Below are 20,955 nucleotides of genomic sequence, written 5' to 3'. Positions count from 1 at the left end.
CGCACATACAGAAGCATTTACACACATCCACTGTAGTCTGGTTGTTTTCCTGGCCGCTCCCTCCAGTCACTTCCTGCGGGAGAAAGGGGCCATTTCCTGTGACCTTTCACCTCCGGCCTGAACACCTGTTTCCTACTTCCTGTTATTGCCTGCCCACACAGGAAGTTCGCCATAGATGTCAGGAAAACTTAGAGTCTGGCTCACTTTGTGTCACATGATGAAGAGGTGGGAGACTCTGAGCTTAGCTGGCAGGAGATAAATAATTCAGCTTCAGCCAAGAAATGAGTCAAACACACCAACAGTCAGGATAAGTTCTGTGTTGTTGTTGCTGATCAATGAATGAATAAAAGAAAAGGGTTGCAGTTTGATAGGTTCAGTTCTCAACATCTATAAGTAACTGGAGGTATAAATAAGAGATTCATTTATGATATGCATGAAAGTCTACCTGCGAGACTGTGACTACTGACGTGACCTGGTCCGCTGATCGTTTCATCACAGAAGACTCTGTTGGTCGTGTTGAACTACAAACTCATACTAGTGATCGTAGAGTGGTGCTGGAGAGTTCTGTCTTTCTCGAGTGGGACGTCCACTGATCACAGGGTTGGCTACCTTGCATGGGAGCTCGCTGCCATCGGTGTGTGTGTGTGTGTGTGTGTGTGTGTGTGTGTGTGTGTGTGAATGGGTGAATGAGAGGCAAATTATAAAGAGATATATAAGCAGCAGCCATTTACCATTTGCTGAGTACAGACACCTGCTGGCAGATTCAGGTGGCAATTGTCTGTATGTTCATCATTATCAGCGACATTTCACATTGTCATTTGATTGTTTTAATGAAAATAGCAATTTTACCTCTTTAACAAGCAGGAATTCAAAAAAACATTGACAAACAGCAGACATGTGCATTGACAACACGTCTGTTCTGTTCTGTTGACTTGTGATCAGGGCTTTATGCTCCTGAGCAGTCTTTTACTGTATGTTGCTTTCTTACAATCTTACATAACATTTTGGCTTTTTTTTCCCTTGTCAGTCCTGTGATTTGCACTCTCTGCCTCACTGCTGAGTCAGCAGAATAACTCTCTCTGTCTCTTATCTGCTCCCAACAGCGATGATTGAGTGTCTGCATTACATTATCTCCGCTGTAATTCATATTTTACCGCACTGTTTTACACACATGAACACCACGCACAGAAAAATCAAGTTCAGATGTAACATCATGCTTTCTTTCTCACATCTTGTCATTCTTTCCCTTCTTTTTTTTCTGCTGCTGTTCAACTTTTTTCTGTTTCTTTTCTTTATGTAAGACATTTCTATGTGGGGGGAAATGCGCAAGAAAAGTGAGGAGGAAAAAATTAGTTGACGTGACGTACATGCAAGAGAAATTTCTGCCACGTGGGGAGTGGTTTCAGCAGAAGAGAAGGAGGTTTTGTGGTGTTTTAGACCTTCCTCCTTCTGGACTGCTGGACAGGAGAGGAGAGGAGGTAAACACAAAGAGGAAAAGGAAGGAAGAAAGAAAAGAAACAGAAGAAATATTGTATTATCTCAATGCACAAACAGATCTTGTGTATTCAACCCTTTTACAGAGACATTTTGATATGTTTCCGAATGATCTGTAAGTACCTGCAGCACTGTGTGCTCGACAGATGAATCCTTTCATCCTTTTATTTTGACACACAATGTCAGAAGCTAATGACCTCCCAACTGTATGTGCTGCCAGGAAACTGTTGTGGTTCATATCCTCCAGTCAAACAGCAGCTCACATGTAACAGCAGAAAACAATGATCATCAGGTATGATCTTCTAAAGCTTCGGAGGGGGATTTGATGAACATTATTACACTCATCATCCCTCCCCCTCATGTCTCCTGTATGTTAATACTCAACACAGTCACTTCACACTTCAAGTTCCAACATTTACTGTTTACTTTACATTCAGCGTCAAATGGAAATATTCTAGATGTGTAATGCATCAATTTAAAGTCTGCACTCATCCCCAAAATTCAGCTGTACATGTTTGGCATCTCTGGAAACTTTGGGGCCTCCATTAAAGTTTTGTGGGTTTCAACAAGTCTTGGCTGCACAACATGCATTTAATGACGGAGCCAGCAGAGGGTCGAGCCTATTAAAGGAAATACACACACAAAAAAGTGATTCAAGTGGCAGCTGACAGTCATTCATCAATGTATTCATTTATATTTACAAATCAGGAACACTTTTAATGAATCAAGCTGTTGTATTTTGAATTATTGAACCACAAATGTTTTTTTCTGTTTTGAAATTGACTTGCTGCTTTGGCTGTATTTGCACATTCACACAGGATGAAAGCCAGCCCTAACGTTGTGTGACATGTACGTCGCTGTGCACATATAGTATATATTATTTGTTTTCATGTGTATATTGTTTGCATAACAGGAACAAAATGCCCCAAGATCCTGGTTAAAAAGTCAGAAAAGGCCCTGAAATGTGTGTCTTTGTGTGTACATGCACAATATATACACAAGTGTGTATGGATATATTTGTAGTTGTGTATGTATACATATCCGTCCAAGTTAACACTATGTCCCCCTGACTGTCAATCATTGTACTCCAGCTCTTCTGTCCTGCAGTTATTTTTAACCTGCAGGGGGGTTTCGGTGCTCCTGGACAGGCCAGAGAATGAAAGGAGAAAGACGGCAAAGAGAGACGGAAAAAGAGGGATGACACAGATGGATCGAGATAGACAGGCTGATGAGGGAGAGTCAGAGAGAGCGAGCGAGGCAGAGGTAAAGAGGGAGAGAGAGAGGCGACTAAGCCTGTGGATCAGGGGGAGGCAGATTAAGCTAAAGTCCCCTGCTTAAGACTTCAAAGTTCAAACTCCAGCAGCCTCAACAGTTGTCCCCTGTCCTCCCCTCACTGTGTGTGTGTGTGTGTGTGTGTGTGTGTGTGTGTGTGTGTGTGTGTGTACATGTGGGTGTACACGTACATCTCAGAGAACATGTGTGTTTTGTTTTGTGTGTGTTTTTATCTGTTAAACTTTGTATGTGTGGGATTGTATGCACCTTTTTCACATGAGTACGAGTGAAATTGTGAACTTGGAATTGTGAGTCTTTGCATGTGTGCATCTTTGCCTGTGTGTGTGTGTGTGTGTGTGTGTGTGTGTGTGTGTGTGTGTGTGTGTGTGTGTGTGTTGGCCTCGAATGACAACACTGACAGACTGCATTGTGACCTGGATGGAACGCAGCACAAAGTTTGGACGAGAGGACGACTCATCATTACTGCCATGACAGCTCTGACATAGTGAGAGACAGAAGAAGGCAGGAAAGAATGAAAAGATGGAGGGATAAAGGGATGCAGGAAAGGGAGAGGTCAGAGGGAGAGAGAGGGCAAGGCAGGAGGCAGTTCTCTGAGTGCTTTAGTTCTCTGAGAAGACAATTTAACCACATTGTACTGAACCCATTGTGTAAAGAAGAGGTTACAAGGTTGAGTTGAATTGCTTTGACCTATAAGTAAAAAGGTGCTTAGACATTGTCAGACACATATCACCATGCTAGAATGTGTAAAAGTAAAAGATGAATACATTTGAATGGTTGAAAGGGTGTGCATAAACGTGTAGTTTAAAGGTTTGAATGCAGGAATAGTTACGCTAAACGCTACTTAAATCTTATCACACAATGAAAAATACCTGTCCCTGGATTTTTTTTTCTCTCTGGCATGCAGAGTACAAATCTCTCAGATTTACATGCAATTTAAATGCATTGATTTTTTTGTTACTCTTTGGGTGATGCACAAGCACAAAACACAACCCTGATTTAATCCCATGAAGTTACTGTTTTTCAGCTCATGGTGGCCATATTTATTTCAACTAATCTGAAGGGAGAGAAAACCCGTGTCATTAATTATTCAGCAAATTAATTTTGATTGCTGTTTATCACATAATGTTTTCATCAACTGAAACATTTCCAGCTTTCAGTGAATGGAACAATGTTTACTATCAACGCTCGGTTCTACTGAATTTTGCTTTTTTTTCTGCTCAGAGTTGTTGTTACAATTAGAGGCAGAGAGGTAGCGGGCAGAAGCTGTGTGTTAATACATCTGCACGTCAAGGTTAAACCCTGACAACATACTGTGAATGTGCTGTCATGGTTGCTTGTTTCCTCGTTTGTTAAATGAAACATTGTTCTCTCAGATTTCCATGCTTCAGTGACCTCAGCACCCTGTTACTTATGCAGCACACACACATGTACACACACAGCACAGATACATAAAACAACTTACATGCTTTGGTTGATGAAGCAAAGCAAACATCTGCCCCCCCCCTCGGCCTGGCTGTCAGTGTGCTTTGAGGCTGTGAGGACAACAGGGAGACTTGAGGGCAACTTTTTTAGGCAGCTACTGTTTGTTCAACCTTCTCAATTGCTTGAGGACACTTAATTCAGTTTCAACATTTTAATATTTTTAATTTTGTCTTAACTTTGCTGCCTGTTGCTGCAATGGTTGCTTCTCAATATGATGACAGTAAAGAAATGGTTGACAGTTGACAGGCAAAGTAGGCGAGATGGAGGCCTTCTTTAAACCTCTGTCTATCAGTACATGGCTCAAAGAAAAAAAGGAAATCATTCTCAGAGTAGAAGAGGGATTTTTTTTCTTGCCTTATACAGTCATACAATAAATTGCTGCACTTGAAGGAAATCAGCTTCTAGTACTTTAATGTGACTGACATACCTGATAATATCTGATCATGCAGTAAACATTACCCATGTTATCAGATAATTATTGTCCTTGTATTAAATGCCAAACATCAGCCAGTTCACCTCTGATTCAGTTTTCTGTACTGGTGGTTCATCCCTGACCACAGATCCAAACATTTTCTTTGCTTGTTTGTTTCATTTTTAGTCGTTCAATTATGTTGTTTTTCCTACATTAATTATCCATTTATAATTCCCTACCACTGGGTTGGAGAAGGTTTATTTTTGTAGGAAATGTCAGCTGAGCCAGGCAGTGGAAAGCTGGACCAATCAGAATCAGAATCAGAAATACTTTATTGAACCCCGGGGGGGAATTATACAGTACCAGTGCTCCCATTCAAGAGTAGAAAGTAGCATACATTTAGAAATAAAAGTATGTACAAAAATATAAAAAATAAGAAATAGAAAATAATAAATATACACATTTACAATATTTAAGTGAAAAATAAAAGTAAAAAATACAGCAATGTATATGTATGTATATATATATATATATATATATATATATATATGTATATGTATGTATTGCACTGACTTTTTATTTAAAGAATAAATAATAGTAAGGTAGTATATGTAGAAGCAGGTCCAGATTTCCAGTCTGTTTATTCTGAATCAGTGAGTGAATCAGTGAGCTAAATGGAGTTCTTTAGATGATGTTGAAAAAAGGATTAATAGTGTGGAATTTAAATGGACAAATAGAGGCCTGGTTTGTTCATTCGACAACAATTGAATTTGAATTTGGTGCACAGCTCTGACTAGTTTAAGGTTGATTCAGGCTCCTGCAAAATAGTTTAGATCTGCTCCCACTGACAACATCCAAAACCCGAGAAAATACCCGGAGAAGCTCGTCAGATCGTGATGAGCAGCGCCAATTTTTGGGGCCGGCTGGATGAGGCTGTTAAAGAGCTGCAAGCCCTAAAAGAATCCTTCGTCTGGGTTTTAGTGTCCCACGATAATATAAATATAAAACATAAAACTATAAAGTATAAAAACAGTCGAATTTAAAGATTGTTGGTTAAAAACTACAAACTATTAGCCATTTGACAGCTTTAGCATTTATAAACCCCCAACAGTGAAATCCTGAACTTGTTCCAAGTTGCTCCCGAATCAGATCACCCCACTCTGCTGTTGACATTGATTTGGACTTATCTGCTAAGCTGGCATCCCTGCTGAAGTCAACACTTCCCATCCCTGCTCCTTCACAGTTTTTGCCTAAGTGTATTCATGAACAGGAGATTGGCTTTGACCTTTGACCTCCGCCCAGCAGCTGCAGCAACAGGACGTTCGACTCAGCAGCTGGATGGATGCCAAACTCTCCTCTCCTCTGTGGAAAAGTTTCTCCCAACAGATATAAAGCTCTTCAAGGAGAAAAAAATAAAACAAAAAGGGAGACACCAGATGAGAAAATGTTGGGGAAAAAAAACATGAAAGAGCCGTCACTGTAGGAGCGATTGCCTGCATGCTGCCAACTGTCACATAATCTTCTTCTTTGTGGCAGCTGTGCAGAAAGGTTCTGGGAGCAAAGGATTGTGGGTAGGTAGGAAGCTGAGTCGACCATTAGTGAGCTGAACCAACAGCGTCAGCTAAATAAAACCAGGATGAAGATGATGATTTCACATTAAAATGCCCTTCAGATTGGGAATGGGTTGTGTGTGTGGGAGTGTGTGTGTGTTTGACCTTGTAAGAAGAGGTTTGATTTGTTGAACACAGAGAATAGAAAGCAAAAAAGAAGGAAGAAATTAAATGTTTAAATGCACTGGAAGGTTCTTAGCATTAAAACATTATGATGCCCCAAGTGAAGGACAAAGAGAACGTAGATTTAAAAGGTTACACATGGAAAGACAGAAAGAAAACCTCTTTAAATCTGCAAAAATGAGATGGAAGTTAAGAAAAATATGTAAAAAGAGAAACGTGAGGGAATAAAGCAGAGCAGGCGGAGGAGGAGTGGAGGCGAACGGAGAACCTCATTAGCAGAGAATCAGTTGGATATAAAGAATGGTAGATGTGATCATTAGGGCCAGGCGGGATCAGACATCGCTGTACGCCACTGTTTATCCTCCCACTTCTACACCAACACTGTGCATGTGTGTGTGTGTGTGTGTGTGTGTGTGTGAGAGAGAGAGAATGTTTCAGTGCGGAGTGCAGAGGATGAAAGAGCTCATGGGTAAAATCTTTTTGGCTCCCCTCCTCGCTCTCTCGCTGCTTGTCACTTAGTTATTTTATCCCTCGTCTCACCCCCCACCGCCCGCTCATCTCCTCACCGCAAAAACAACCATCCTGAAAACGTCGCCACTCAAACAAAAACACGCTGGAAAATTTTCAGATGCAAAATTAGACTTCTGAATGAAATTTAAGGCAGTGACGAACGCCAAAGTGTTGTTCGCAAACAGTTTGCAAACAGCTCAGACTGATGTCCTGCTGTAATCACAGAATGGGGATCAAAAGAGGAGAATCTTTACAAATGTTTCCATCAGGTCAAAACAATATGTTATATGTAAATCATATTCAGCGTAAAAAGGATTTCCAAACGGCTACAAATGAATTGCCTCAAAGCTGAAACGAGTCCTCTTTTGTCAGGTTTTGGATAAAACGAGTTATCAGCAAACATCCGACATACTGTAGTGCAGACCCAGGGGCCGGACGTAAGTCTGTACATACGAGGATAGAAATATGTATACACATTCGTTTTGACAGATCCCTGCGTAGTTCTGTTTCATAAATCTCAATCATTGTAAAACTGGGCACACATGCACTGGCCTGATTCTCACTCCTACAGTTGGCCATAAATGAGTGTGAACACGCCCTTAGTCAACCGCTACTTACATATGTCTTCTCCACCAGTTTATAGACCTGTCAGTGAAAAGGACAGCAAAGAAGAAATGCACTTTGCGTTAAAATCAGTGTCTGCAGATATGGACCAATAGACAACACATTTTCAGTCATTAAAATAATAGTAGTAGTAGGGGATTGTGCAGAGTGTACTCCGAGTAGTTAAATTCTCTCCAATTGAATGAATTGCATTAGTTATTAGAGGTTTTGGATAATGCACAACAGTGGAACATAGTTGTGATTTTGTGTACATTTTCCATATGATGATATAAATCAATATCAGAAAAAGATTCTTATTGATATTCTTGTGATTATTTCTAGTATAAAAGGTTACTTGACTAAGGAGCAGATCCTCAGAGAGAAAATAGACTCGCTCAGCCCCAGCAGTGTTCACACTTTGTTAGCACTTTGCTCTTCTCATTAATCTACACAGGACAGCAGATTGTAGCAGAGTGTCTGATAGCAGCAGGACGTAAACAGACGTGTTGAAGGAGCCTCGCTGTGTACGTGCCTCACAGTAACAACACTAATCCATAGACACGGACTGCAAACTTCCACTCGTTGAGAGAAAAGATGAATGAACAAAAGAAGAAAACTTGCACCTGTTAATCCTACAGAGAGACACAGAGACGCCTCACAAACAAACACTCACGGGGGAAAGATAATTCTCAAATATTTGACGTTGTCTGCAGGTTTGAAGTCGCTCGTATTATCGGCTCCTTCCTGCATGTCTCTCACTAATTTTCTATTTCTATGTAAATTCATCTTCCGCCGCGCAGAGAGCTGCGGTGCAGAGAGCGAGCCGCAGAATGCTGTGTGGCAACAAACCGCTGCATTGAGGCAGATGTTGTTCAGCTTTAAACTGCAGCAAATAGAGGGGGGGAGGGAGGGATGAAGGAGAGGGTGAGACAGGGAAGGTGATTGGAATGGCCTTTACATTTATCCCTCTCTCTTTGGATTTTTCTTTTTCCTGCTCGTTCATGATTTCTCTCATAGAAAGACAGCAAATAACAAAAAAGAGTGCGTTTGTTGAATCGATCACCCCCCTCCCTCTCCCTCTTTCATTTTATCTTCCTCTTTTCTTTATCAAGGCCAAGTCTTTTTTATCTCCTCTGCCCTCCCTCCTCCTGTTTCTCCAGCCCACACTCTTTCTTTCTGCTCTCGATATGAATATTGGACGTTCAGGCAGACGGCAGAAAGCAGTGGTTGTTTTGTCAAGAGTTGCTCTGCAGAGAGTGGGATCAATGCTGGAATCAATGGAAAGAAACAATTTCTATCTATCATTTTGTTTGTGCTGAACAGCAAAGTAACAGATTTTGTGGTGACAAGTTGCAGCAGAGGTTTTTTGTCTCACACTTTGCTCTGTTCTGCTTCCATTCAGCAACGAGATGCTTTCATTGTGCATGGAGCTCAGTGCTGCAGCAGAGTGTGATGCGTCACTCACTGCCTACGTCAACGGAGCAACAGTAAACCCTTCACACACCAGGTTCATTCAGACCTCAGATCAGACCCTCACGCATTAGGTCTGTGTTTGCATGTGATGTGATATCAGAGGATATACATCAGGGTTCAACTTCAACTGCTGTTAAAGGGAAAAACTGCAGTTTCTTGGATTGGGTGCTAATCTTTTCACAACACAGTGTTTGTTAAGTTAATATGACAATGAGCCCTCTCTCCCTTCAAATAAAAAAATCCTGCTGATTATTGATGCCTTCACTGAGAGAAATAACAATCATCACTTAAACCAACCTGAACAGATCACTCTCTCGTTCACTCTCACAAAATTGTATTCTTTGAAATTGGGAAAATGATGAAAAATAAAGTCATTATATAAATGGTGATTTTTTTTTGACATTTTGTAGACTAAAAATTCAATAAATTAATTGTAGAAATAATCGACAGATTAATCAATAATAAAAAAAAGAACACATCATTAGTTGCACCCTGGTTGCATGCTTGGGTGGAAATGCTGCATGAGAATCATTTTAGGTGAATGGCCTCCCATAGACAAGCAGCGTACTATGGATCAATTCTCCTATAACTGTAGAAAATCAATGAAAGTGCATCATGTTCATTCATTGACTGATGCAGCAAGATTATATATAGTTTCATATATGATGAACAATAGAATAAAAACAATAACACATCATTTGTAAATATGTGAAATGAAATATCTGTGTTTGGACATGGAGAGTCTGTGTGTGTATCTGTGTGTGTGTGTGTGTGTGTGTGTGTGTGTGTGTGTGTGTGTGTGTCATCGCCTCACTCCCTTTCACTACCTTTTGAATGCTGGAGCTGTGTTTCCATGGCAACGCTGACCCCTGGGAGTCAATGTTATTTTTTTCACACAAGTAGCCTCTTTAGAATTCCTCTCTCTCTCTCTGTCTCTCTCTCTCTCTCTGTCTCTCTCTCTCTCTCTGTCTCTCTGTCTCTCTCTGTCTCTCTGTCTCTCTCTCATCCATCCTCCCCTCCCACTCTATTTACCTCTCTCTACCTCTTCATCTCCTGTTCTCTCACCAGTGTGCACTTTATCTCTTTCTCCTCTTTTCTCGCTGTTATGTACCAAAGAAATGGAAAAACAACACTCTTTAGTAGTTATGTGTGTGTGTGTGTGTGTGTGTCATTGCCATAATGTTGTATGTCTATCTCAGATCTTTCTCCTTCAGGATACACACACACACACACACACACACACAAAGACAGGACATCAGGGGCTCTCTCCTTCTCTGTATTCAAACATGGTTCAGTCTCTCTGCGTCTTTTCTTTGGCTCTTTTTGTCTCCTGTCCTTCTCGAGGACTCCTCTGAAAAGCAGTTCCTGACAAAGTCCCTTTCAGGGCTGACCTTGCCTTTAAAGTCTCTTGAGCGATGTGCACACCGTGTTTTGCATGACAAAAGAAACATTTTTCATCACCAATCTCTATCGCATAATTCTTCTTCATTTTCTCATTGCACTGCATATTTTGATTTCAAGAGGGGTTGTTGTCATGCATGTTTAATTGTAACATCACAGGTGGGGCATTGTCTTTTTTTTTGTCTCCCTCTATTGAACATACACAGTGTAGAAAAACATCAGGAACAGCTGTCTGTAACGCTGACTTGTAGATCTTTGTAGAAAGGCTCACTTTACCCTGCCTTTGCTCCATCTTCTACATCTTCCTTTCTTTAGTTGATTTAATTGTCCAATTAATAAAGGGACACATCTCTCACTTGTATTTCTCTGTTCAGGTAATTTCATGTGATGCACACGTGCTTGCTTATACTTTGTACACTTACTGGAGCTAAAACATTTGCTATGATGATGATAAAATATCTGTCACAGCAATAACCTATGATTTTTTTTCTCTTTTTTTCCCTGCCCCTCCCTGCTACCCTTCCCACCAGGCCAAGCTGATCGTCCCCAACAGCACAGCGGGGCTGATCATCGGTAAAGGTGGAGCTACAGTCAAGGCGGTGATGGAGCAGTCCGGGGCGTGGGTCCAGCTATCCCAAAAGCCAGAGGGCATCAACCTGCAGGAACGCGTGGTCACCATCAGCGGGGAGCCCGAGCAGAACCGCAAAGCTGTGGAGATCATTGTCCAGAAGATCCAGGAGGATCCGCAGAGCTCCTCCTGCCTCAACATCTCCTACTCCAACATCACAGGGCCCGTCGCCAACTCTAACCCCACTGGCTCCCCGTACGCCAACTCGACTGAGGTCATGCCGGCCGCGGCAGCCGCTGCAGCAGCCACGGCTTCTTCTCTGCTCGGCCAAGCCAGCCTGGCTGGGGTCGGGGCCTTCCCGACCACCATGTCCAGCCTCTCAGGCAACGACCTGCTGGCCATCACCTCTGCCCTCAACACTCTGGCCAGCTACGGCTACAACACCAACTCCCTGGGGCTGGGGCTAAACCCCGCTGCAGCCTCGGGGGTGTTAGCCGCTGTAGCAGCTAATGCTAACCCAGCAGCAGCTGCCGCAGCTAATTTGCTAGCGTCCTATGCCAGCGATGCAACCACCAGCGCTCATCCAGCAGCTGGTCTCGGAGGCTTCTCCCTGGGATCCCTGGCTGCTGCTACAGGGGCCACCAATGGCTACTTAAGCGCTGCATCCCCACTAGTGGCATCATCTCTACTGGCCACGGAGAAGCTAGCAGAAGGAGCAAAGGAAGTGGTCGAGATCGCCGTTCCAGAAAACCTGGTGGGAGCCATCTTGGGGAAAGGAGGGAAGACGCTAGTGGAGTACCAGGAGCTGACCGGCGCCAGGATCCAGATCTCCAAGAAAGGCGAGTTCATCCCTGGAACTCGGAACAGGAAGGTGACCATCACGGGTTCCCAGGCCGCCACGCAGGCTGCACAGTACCTGATCAGCCAGCGAATCACCTACGAGCAGGGGGTACGCGCCACCAACCCACAGAAGGTGGGCTAAACCTGACAGCCAATGAGAAACGAGGAGGAAAAGAGGAAAAAAAAAGAGTGGGGGCTTGGGGGAGGAGTATAAAAAAATGAGAGTGAGAATGGAAAAAGGAGAGGAGAGCAAGAATGTCAGAAGGAATCGTCCACGCCGTTTCCTTCTGCGTGTTTTCAGTATTCTCTATTAAAAAAAAATAATTTTGACGCGAAGCAAAAATGTGCTGAGAAGACAAGGAGGGAGAGGAGCGAGTTATCACGCTGAAAAACCAAGAAAAAAATGTGTAACATGTAAATAAGGTTTTATTACTTAACGTCTTGACCTTTCGGGATTTTTTATTGTTTTGTTTTGTTTTGTTTTGTTTAGTAAATTAAGCTGTCTGTTTGTTCGTTTGTGTATTGTGTGGACAAAGCTGAATGCCATGTAGACAGGCCAACTGCCTGAGAGGCTACAGGAAGTGGGGGGAGGGAGGGAAGGGCACGGGCGCAGAGGGGAAGAGGGTTTGCGTTTACAGGGTACAACCCTCCACCCCCCAACGCAAAATCCCTTATGGAACAACCCTTCTCCCTCCCTCCCCCTGCAGCCCACACCGGTCACCCTCCCGTAGGGTTTTTGTTTTTCTTCTAGTTTTGATTTGCCCCTCAGCCCCTTGCCCCGCCTCCTCCCAAAGCCCCTCTCACTACTTGCCCCCAGCCTTGCCCCCCCACCCCCTTTTATAAGGGTTTTATAATGAGCAAGACTGCAAACTTCAGCCTGGTGTGTGAGAGAAGAAACGTCCTCGACTCCTCCTAACACCTTTTATTCTCTCCCCCGCCTATGATCTCACCTCCCCCCTCCTCCCCTCTTTCTGGGAGATGAAGGAAGGGTGAGGGGAAATTGCGGTGGGGTGTAGGGGTAGAGAATCAGTTGGGCGTTTCTTCATTTGCACACACCCCCTCCCCTATACCCTGTGATGTATCCCACAAGCAGTGCAGCGCTGCAGGGGTGTTACGGCACGTAGCACCCCCCATACACAGCTCTAGTGTTTGAGATAGAATGCCGAGGCGCACGCTGATGACCTCACGTAGTGTGAAACCTAGAAACGACGAGAGTGATACTGTGCAAGCTGCGGCAAACACACAGGATCTATGGCATTTTTTGCAGTCTGCTGTGATAATTCTGTTAATGATATTGTCATGATTATTATGATAGGAATCATCACCATCGTCATTATTTATTAATGAGTTCACCCATAAAAAGCTCAGTTGTTTCATTTTTTTTTATCTGTGAATTCAGGTTGACATGAATGTAAATGAGACTATTTTTGATTTGAATCTTTTGTTTTAATTTAAGTGGATTGAAGATGAATAGTAGTGTCACATAGTGTAATATATGTCTTATTTAAGTCCAGTAAGAAAGCCGCCCCAGGCATTAATATCATTACAGTGAAGGATCACCTTATATATCCAGTCAAAGAGCAGAACAGGGAACGCACACTCACATGCACACACGTACACACTGAAACAAAATACTATGATGCCATATTTGGTGCTAGAAAAGGGAATTCACCATATCTATGATGCAGACTGCAATGAGACCTCTAGATTAGCAAGAAAATATCTGTAAACCACTCACACCACAGGCTGCAGGGCAGCGTGTCAGCAGCTATATTAACCTTAAACGCCTGGTTATCACGCTTGGCTATCCTAGCTCATGCTCCAAAATATATCCCTGCTGTTCTACATCTGTAAAAAAAAAAAAAAAAAAAGCCCTGTTACAGTTTGCCTACAATGTAAAATTGTAACCAAAATGAATAATTGAGTTGAACTGAGACTAGTTCTCAGATGAACTGCTACTGCTCAGCCTGTGGTCTTCCAAACCTTTAGATGAACCCGAACCACAGACTAGATCCAGCAAGAGCACTTAAGACTCACAACGTACTACTGAGAAATGCAAACATTGAGTGAGACGAAACACTGAAACATGACATGGGAACGTTGTTCATCCAGGTTCCACTGCTAAATCTGCAAGCCTCGCCAGTAGATTTGCTATTTTAAGGCAGCGTGCATATCAGTAAAGGAGATAAATAGCCTCACTGATCTTTGCCCTTTTCAAGCAACCGTCCAACTGCCGATGAGGTAAACGGCAGACATGAGAGATTTTCAACATACGTCCAGGGAGTTGAGCTCGTTTCGGCCTCTGGCAAACTGCAGGTCTCCCATGGCAACAGGTTTACTGCCCACTGTAGACCCAGGAGGCTGCTGAAGATGATATTGTTTCTTTTGTTGTTAATTTTTTTGTTTGTGTCGTGTTATTTTTTTTACAATCGGAGTACACTGAATTTTTGTCTTAATGCACTGTGAAGCGAGGGAGCGGTTCTCTCGGCCTATGAGGTCAGGGGTGTGTGCTGTAGATGGCATCGTGATTAGATGGTTTTTGTATGGCAGGGAAAAAAACACATATATGAAATATATGTAGAATGCATATGAAGAACTTCACCAGAAATGCATGTCATATCTGAATACTGAAGGAGGAGAAAGAGACTAGGTCGATGAAGAGGATCAATCAATTGAGGTCACAAGTTGAGATCAATTAGATTCTACTTATCTGTGGAAAAGTGTTTTGTAATTAGCGGGTGGGATGTTGGGGGAGTGTTAGGTGTCCAGTAGCAGATTAAAGAGACTGGAACAAATTCTAAATTCACTTTTCTATCGCAGCTGTGTCTTTTTCATAAACAGTTGAAATTGATAATGAACTGTACATCCAATGGGCAAATCCCTGGACAGATACTTACGTCCAACAGGAGACGAAGTGTGACGGAATGTAAAATGCCAAACATGAGGAGGGGGGTGCATTTGATTTATTGTCCTAAACAGCCTGGTTAGGGGAAGGAACTCCTCTAAGATAAAAAAAAAAAAAAACTCCTTTTTGAGTCTTTTTAAACCAATCCGACCCAAAATCCTCCACTGTGCTATCGAATGTGTCACTCTCTGTTGGAGCGCCAGTGAGGGTTTATCTCCACAGCTTGGTAAGGAGGCTTCTTTACTCCCATCTAACACCATCCACACTCTCCTCACCCTCCCTCCCACCCGTCCTCAGTCCTCCAGTGCACTCCCATCCTGACACCCCCTCTCCTCCTACCACATCGCTCCATGGGTGACTATGTCTGGTGTTACGATCAATGCATGTCTGCTGCTTGCCCTGACAAACACCACAGATTGAGTCTCTCTTCTCTTTGCCTCCTCGGGCGGCTGAGGCTCGGAGAAGCCCTGATGCACCACCATCAGAAAAACGACCACACCTGCAGAGGAAGGCGTAGTTGAGTCTGGCAGGGCACAGTGCACAAACACTCTTATCTGTAGAGCAGTGCGTTTTATTTTATGACACTGAAGAGAAACGTTGTTCATTTGGAATACCTTGCTGCACAAACATAAAACATACACATATCATGAGGGAATATCTTGTCGTTGTTGGGGTTTGACTGGATCTATGTTTGATATTTTGGGACAAAAACCTCATAACACCATAGGAAGATACTGTGCTTTTGTTCCACTGTAGAACTGAACTGTGCTGTTAGCAGTCAGTAGCCGATTGTATTTAACTGTAATGCTTGTTATGTCAGGTTTGAGCAGGTAGACTACTGCTTGTTTTATCATGAATCAACATTTTGTAGACTGAACAAAAAATAATCAAAATTAAGATTTTGAAGATTAATTCAATTGAAAGTTATGAAAATTATTATTATTTACAGCCTTAATTGAGTTTTTCCTCCATTAGGACAAACCTGCTTTGTATCCTATGGAAAGCCAAAGGCTGCAGTTTTTTTGCCATAACCACAGCAGGTTTAGTGTGTTGTTTCATCAGTAACTTAATTTGGATGCAGCACAGTGCGTTTACAGTGGAAAAACTGCATCTAAATTCCTGTTGTAGGTGCCAGTTGAATTGATTGATATGGGACGGAATTCTTTTTCATCTCTTTAATTAAATCTTAGAAAGATCTTTTTTGGTTTGTCTTTTACACGGCGGCCAATCTCTTTAGTTATCTTAATGTTAGGGGATCGAGATAAAATGTGATGAGTACTGGAAGCAATACACATAGTGGCATGTTGTCTTGTCCTATCCTTTATCCTCTGTCTGCCGTAGGAGCTTTTGGATCTTACCTGTAGATGTTGAATAGGTTTACATGAGTAAATTTTTTTAATTTGTGGAAAATGCTGCTATTTAATAATAACTGATGTACTAAAAATACAAGGTTAAAACATATCGAAATCTGTCCTTTAGCTGGAGAGGCTAGTCTCAAGTGGCAGTGTAATACACACTCTGTTATAAGCTGACGATAAGTTAATAATAGTGTAATTCTAACCTGAACAAGTTATACCTGTGCCAAAATAGGTCTTTACAGAGTGAAGCTGTAAATGTGTTGATTTAAACCACATTAGATAAGAGGAGACATACTTTTATATTAAGAAAATGTGAAAAGTGCCAAATGAACCATATTTATAATTTACATAGGAAGGGAGTAGTCCACGTGACAGTTTATAAGAACTAGGTAGGCTAATGGTCAAAGCGTCTCAGTATAGCAGTTTGTTTAAGCCCTCTCTGTTCCTGCCACAAGAGGAGGGACCGCCATGTTAGCCAAGTGTTAGCCAGTCCTATTGGAACTACCCTTCCCAGAATGCAACAGCACTATGACTCTGGGGCTAGACAAATCAATATAGCGATAGGTTAGCATAATTATGCTAAAAAAAATGTGACTTGATAGCATTCTTAAATACAGCCTTTTATAGTTACAATGAAAATGTATTTTGTGGAAATAGATGTTATCTTTTTTGCACGTCTATATTGCATGATATCAAAGTGAAGCGTGGACAAAAAAAAAAGGAAAAAAATCAAAGAAACAAAAAATTAGGCAGTGTGTGTCATTCATTTTTCGGAGACAAATCTTTGCATGCCGATAAGGGTAGAGCATTTTGGTATTGTTTAACACGCGTTCAAATGTTCGTTGTTTTTTCGATGCGACCGCGTTGAGTCCACCGGCCAAAGGTGAACAAAATGTTTGATTTTGACGTCACAACAGAGTATTTTGTCGTTAAGTTGTCTAACCATCCTCCAAGTGACACAAATAAAACTCTCGAACAAACCTAAGACTATTTTGCTACTTGCTGAGCGAGCTTGTACTAAACAATTCTCAGTTGCTGCCTAACTTTAGAAAAAAATCAGGATTTAATTTCAAATGAAGACTGAGGTTGTCCATGAATGTACTCACCTCTGCATAAGTTTGCATATCACTCCTCTGACCATTGACGTGCAGTAGAGGCTTCCGTGTGTTTTCGTGTGTTTTTGTACTCTAACATTACTAACCCTCGACGCGCTGTGTCGAGCTCTCAGTATAACTCTGTTGTCTGTCCTTTTACCCCCCACACTCTGAGCTCTGGCTTGTCTTGTCTCATTGATATGCACCTTATTGACCTCAAATATGACATGGAGCATCTTTGGCCCCACCTGGTTTTTTTCAACTGGGTTGGGAGAGATTTGTAAAGAGAGAGCTTGTGAGAAAGAGAGGTGAAAACTCCCCTCAAATCCCCCAAAAATAAACACGCACACACACACACACACACACACACACACACACACACACACACACACACACACACAAGGCTGTCTGCTTCACTCTCTGTCTCCCTCGGGTGCCTCGCTGCAGAATTTGGGACAGATTGTGTTTTCACTCCCTAAATATGCAATCCAAGGCTCTGATCTTGGGGAGAGAAACAACACTGAACATTGCCAGAGTGTTTTCAAAGTGGTAATCCTGATCTCGCCCTCCCTCTCTCTCCTCTCTATTTTCCCAGTTAAGTTCAATTAGACGCTTTATTGGCTTCAGTGTCAAACTAAAAAAAAGAGCCAAAGTCTGTCCACCTCTCTCACTCTCATTCCTTATTATGCAACCAGAGTATTTTCAGTCTGGTCATGTTTTGTATCCTGACAGATGTTGTCATGGGAAATGGCCCGCTTCCTACAAAACTCCCCAAAAGGAAAAAAAAAAGTCAATTTCTGCTCCTAGCGACATGTTTGCACTAAACTCTCTGCTGTTATTGTGCATGGCAGGCCGAGCTGAGGTGGGGGTCAGTGTGCGAGACTACTGTAGATGTGTAGCCTTACTGTAGGTGTTTATTCAGCAGTGTATTTAGATGTGCATGCTCCTCTCTCTCCCTCTCTCTGAGTTTGTCTGCTTAAGGCCAGCTCCGTGCTCGTGGTGTCTGTGTTGCGACCTAGCCGGCTAGTCATGTTTTTTTTCTGTTTTGTTTATTGTGATGTGTCGAGGAATGCAAACTTAACTCTCACCTGCTCGCCAGGTGACCTCATTGCTTCTCAGTGGGTGTGGCTCTTCGACATAGTCCTCAGCTCTTGTTTATTGCCCCTCCCCTCCACCGCCCCAACCACCTCCACAAACTCAAACCCTCTCTCACCCACACCCACCACTGACCCTCCCACCTCTTCAAACACCCTCTAAAACATATTATGGGACCCCGCTCTTCCCCTTTTCCACCCCCCTTCCTCCCCCAACTCGGGCCCCATCAAAGCACCAGCAACTGTAGACTGCATTTTTCATATCACTGTTTTTCTGTTCCTTCTTCTCGTTCTCTGTTGATTTTTTTCCTGGTTTTGATTTGTACTGTATGCTCTGTCTAACCTAGACCAGTTTTAACAAAATGCCATTTCTGTGTGTAGCCTGTTTACCCCTCCCACACACACACACACACACACACACACACACACACACACACACACACACTCTTCCATGCCCTCTTTTTTGCACTTTCACTGCCCACTCCTCCTCCTTGCCCAAACATACACACACTTTCCTCCTCCGCCTCCCACAAGTCTCTTCTCTCGAGTGCCAAAATAGAACAGAGAGGAAAAAACAAAACAAAAAAAAGACAACAACAACAACAACAACTACCATTCCAAGCGTTTCTTTGAGTTGTTCTTGTGTGTCGGACATCCATCCTGGAAGCACCCATGAAGCCAGCATGCTCCGCCCTCATAACATGATGTCGCTCATGACGCCTCAACTGAACAGCACCTTGCCCCCCACCACCACCACTCCTCCTCCTCCTCCTCACCACCCCCCACAGAGCTAAACCCGACAAGGATTAACCCCTCTGCAGGTTGGCTACCTACCTACTGTCCTGCCTCTCAACCTACCTAAAAAAGCCCTACCGCTCATGCCAGCTGCTTTCCTAATTCTGTCATCTCTTCAGCCTGTGGGACTTCATTGATTGTGTGCCATAGTGTTGGGGGCACCTTTCACTCTCCTCACCTTCCCCTCTTTCTACCCCCCCTCACCTTTTCTCTCTCTCTATCCCCCCCCCCCCCCCCCCCCCCTCTCTCGCTCTCGCTCCATTTGATTTTTCTCGATGGGAAAGATTCAAAAACTCCATTTTCTAATGATGATTTTTTTTGTTGTCGTTTAACATCCAAACCACGCACGCCAACACACGCACCGCCCCCGCGCGGTGGTGTGGGGAGTGTTTACGCACCGTCAGCTGCGCAGCCATCCTCTGTCTTCTTGAACTTTTTGAACTTTCACCCCCTCATGAACTTTATTGACCTTCTTCCTCCTCCTCCTACCCCCCTTCTGTGTTCATCCAACTGTTTGGACGATAACTCTCCATTCCATCCCCAAAACCTCTCTGAGACTGTGCAATGCTAGCTGATATGATTGGATTTTTTTGTTTGTTTGTTTGTTGCTCATCATTGGGGACAATTCTCTGAGATATAAGTCGAAAAAGAACAAAAAAAAACATATGAAAGGAAGAAAAAAAACATCCAAAAAAAGAAATGCAGACAAACAAAAAAAAAAAGAAAAAACACTAAACAACTGTTTCTCCACAATTACATTTTTTTTCTCTCTCATTGTAAATATTTTTGTCAGATTTTTGCCGAGCTGTAAAGAGAGAAGTGTTGAGCAGAAAGGGGCCGGCAGCATAAAGAGGTACTAGTGGACGCGGTAGACGATCATTACACTTTTCATCCTCTGTATCCGATAGTTAGGTCTGCCTGTATAATCGGCTATGCTAGTTCTACTGTGTTAACCTGTGCTGTTGTTATTAGTGTTGATTTACCTACTGTATTCGCTGTTTAGCTTCCATGTTGGCTAGCAAACTCTTTAGATACCTGTGCTCATCGAATAATATTACTAACCTTGAGAAGTAGTCCGAGCCATTCTCAACGTAGGCTTGTTTTTGTACATTTGTTGATGTTTTCCTAACAGTGAGTTGTAGTGGCGCTAGTATCTTTTATCATCAAGCCATAGTTATTGAAAATGCTTGGTCATGTTAGAGACATATCATCGTGGAAAACGGCTCGACTCGGCTCCTCCAGGTTGGAAAAAAAACCCAGGGAGGTGGACAAAAGAAAATTAAAAAAAAAAAATGAAGCTCCTCCCGGGCTACAAAACGAGGAAGCTGAGCTGCTAACTTTTGTGCAATACAGTCCTAGTTTACATAACATAGAATGATAGTTTAGAGATGATTAACCTCTGCAGGTGCCGCTCAACCCTCCTGCTGCCTGCAGAACCAAACTTGTGGCATATCTCCATATTTCACCTGTACATCAGAGACATTTTGAAAGTATTAAAGTGACTGCCTGAGATTAGACTCCACCATTTCATCGCATTGCTCTGAGCTCCACTCTTGATTTATGCTGCCTGCCCCATTGCCCTGAGAACACCACATGAGCTATTTATTTCTCAGACTATTATTATTATTATACTATTAATAAATAACAACGCAACAAGAAAAAGGGAACGACTGGAAAAAGGTGAATTAATATTAGTATTGTTTTGTTTTTATTTTTAGTATTTTAGTGGTTGCTTTTAACAACATTCATTAACTGACTTAAAGAGTATTGAATATTTAATGTAATTGTAGCATTGTGTTTGTAAAGAGAAAAAAAACCTAGTGAGTTGTGTTTCTTGACTTGTGGATTACCAGTGAAGTGGGCAATCTAGTGCTAATATATATGAGGTCTTTTTTTAAGG

General features: G+C 42.5%; 1 protein-coding gene across 3 annotated transcripts in view; it reads left to right on the top strand.

Moving 5' to 3' along the window:
• Window positions 1-11,951, top strand: part of LOC139285716 (RNA-binding protein Nova-1-like) — a 71,119-nt gene extending 59,168 nt beyond the window's left edge. For 2 of the 3 annotated variants that reach the window (XM_070906352.1, XM_070906350.1), the window contains one exon: window positions 10,932-11,951. In XM_070906352.1, the coding sequence (XP_070762453.1) occupies window positions 10,932-11,951 (1,020 nt within the window). Of the gene's footprint in view, window positions 1-10,869 lie in introns of all 3 variants that reach the window. The other variant, XM_070906351.1, reaches the window with a different exon arrangement.
• Window positions 11,952-20,955: the final 9,004 nt, after the last annotated feature.

Source organism: Enoplosus armatus, chromosome 5, assembly GCF_043641665.1.
Source record: "Enoplosus armatus isolate fEnoArm2 chromosome 5, fEnoArm2.hap1, whole genome shotgun sequence".
Lineage (NCBI taxonomy): Eukaryota > Metazoa > Chordata > Actinopteri > Centrarchiformes > Enoplosidae > Enoplosus > Enoplosus armatus.
Note: the sequence above shows the minus strand (reverse complement) of the source record. Positions and strands in the feature narration are given on the sequence as shown.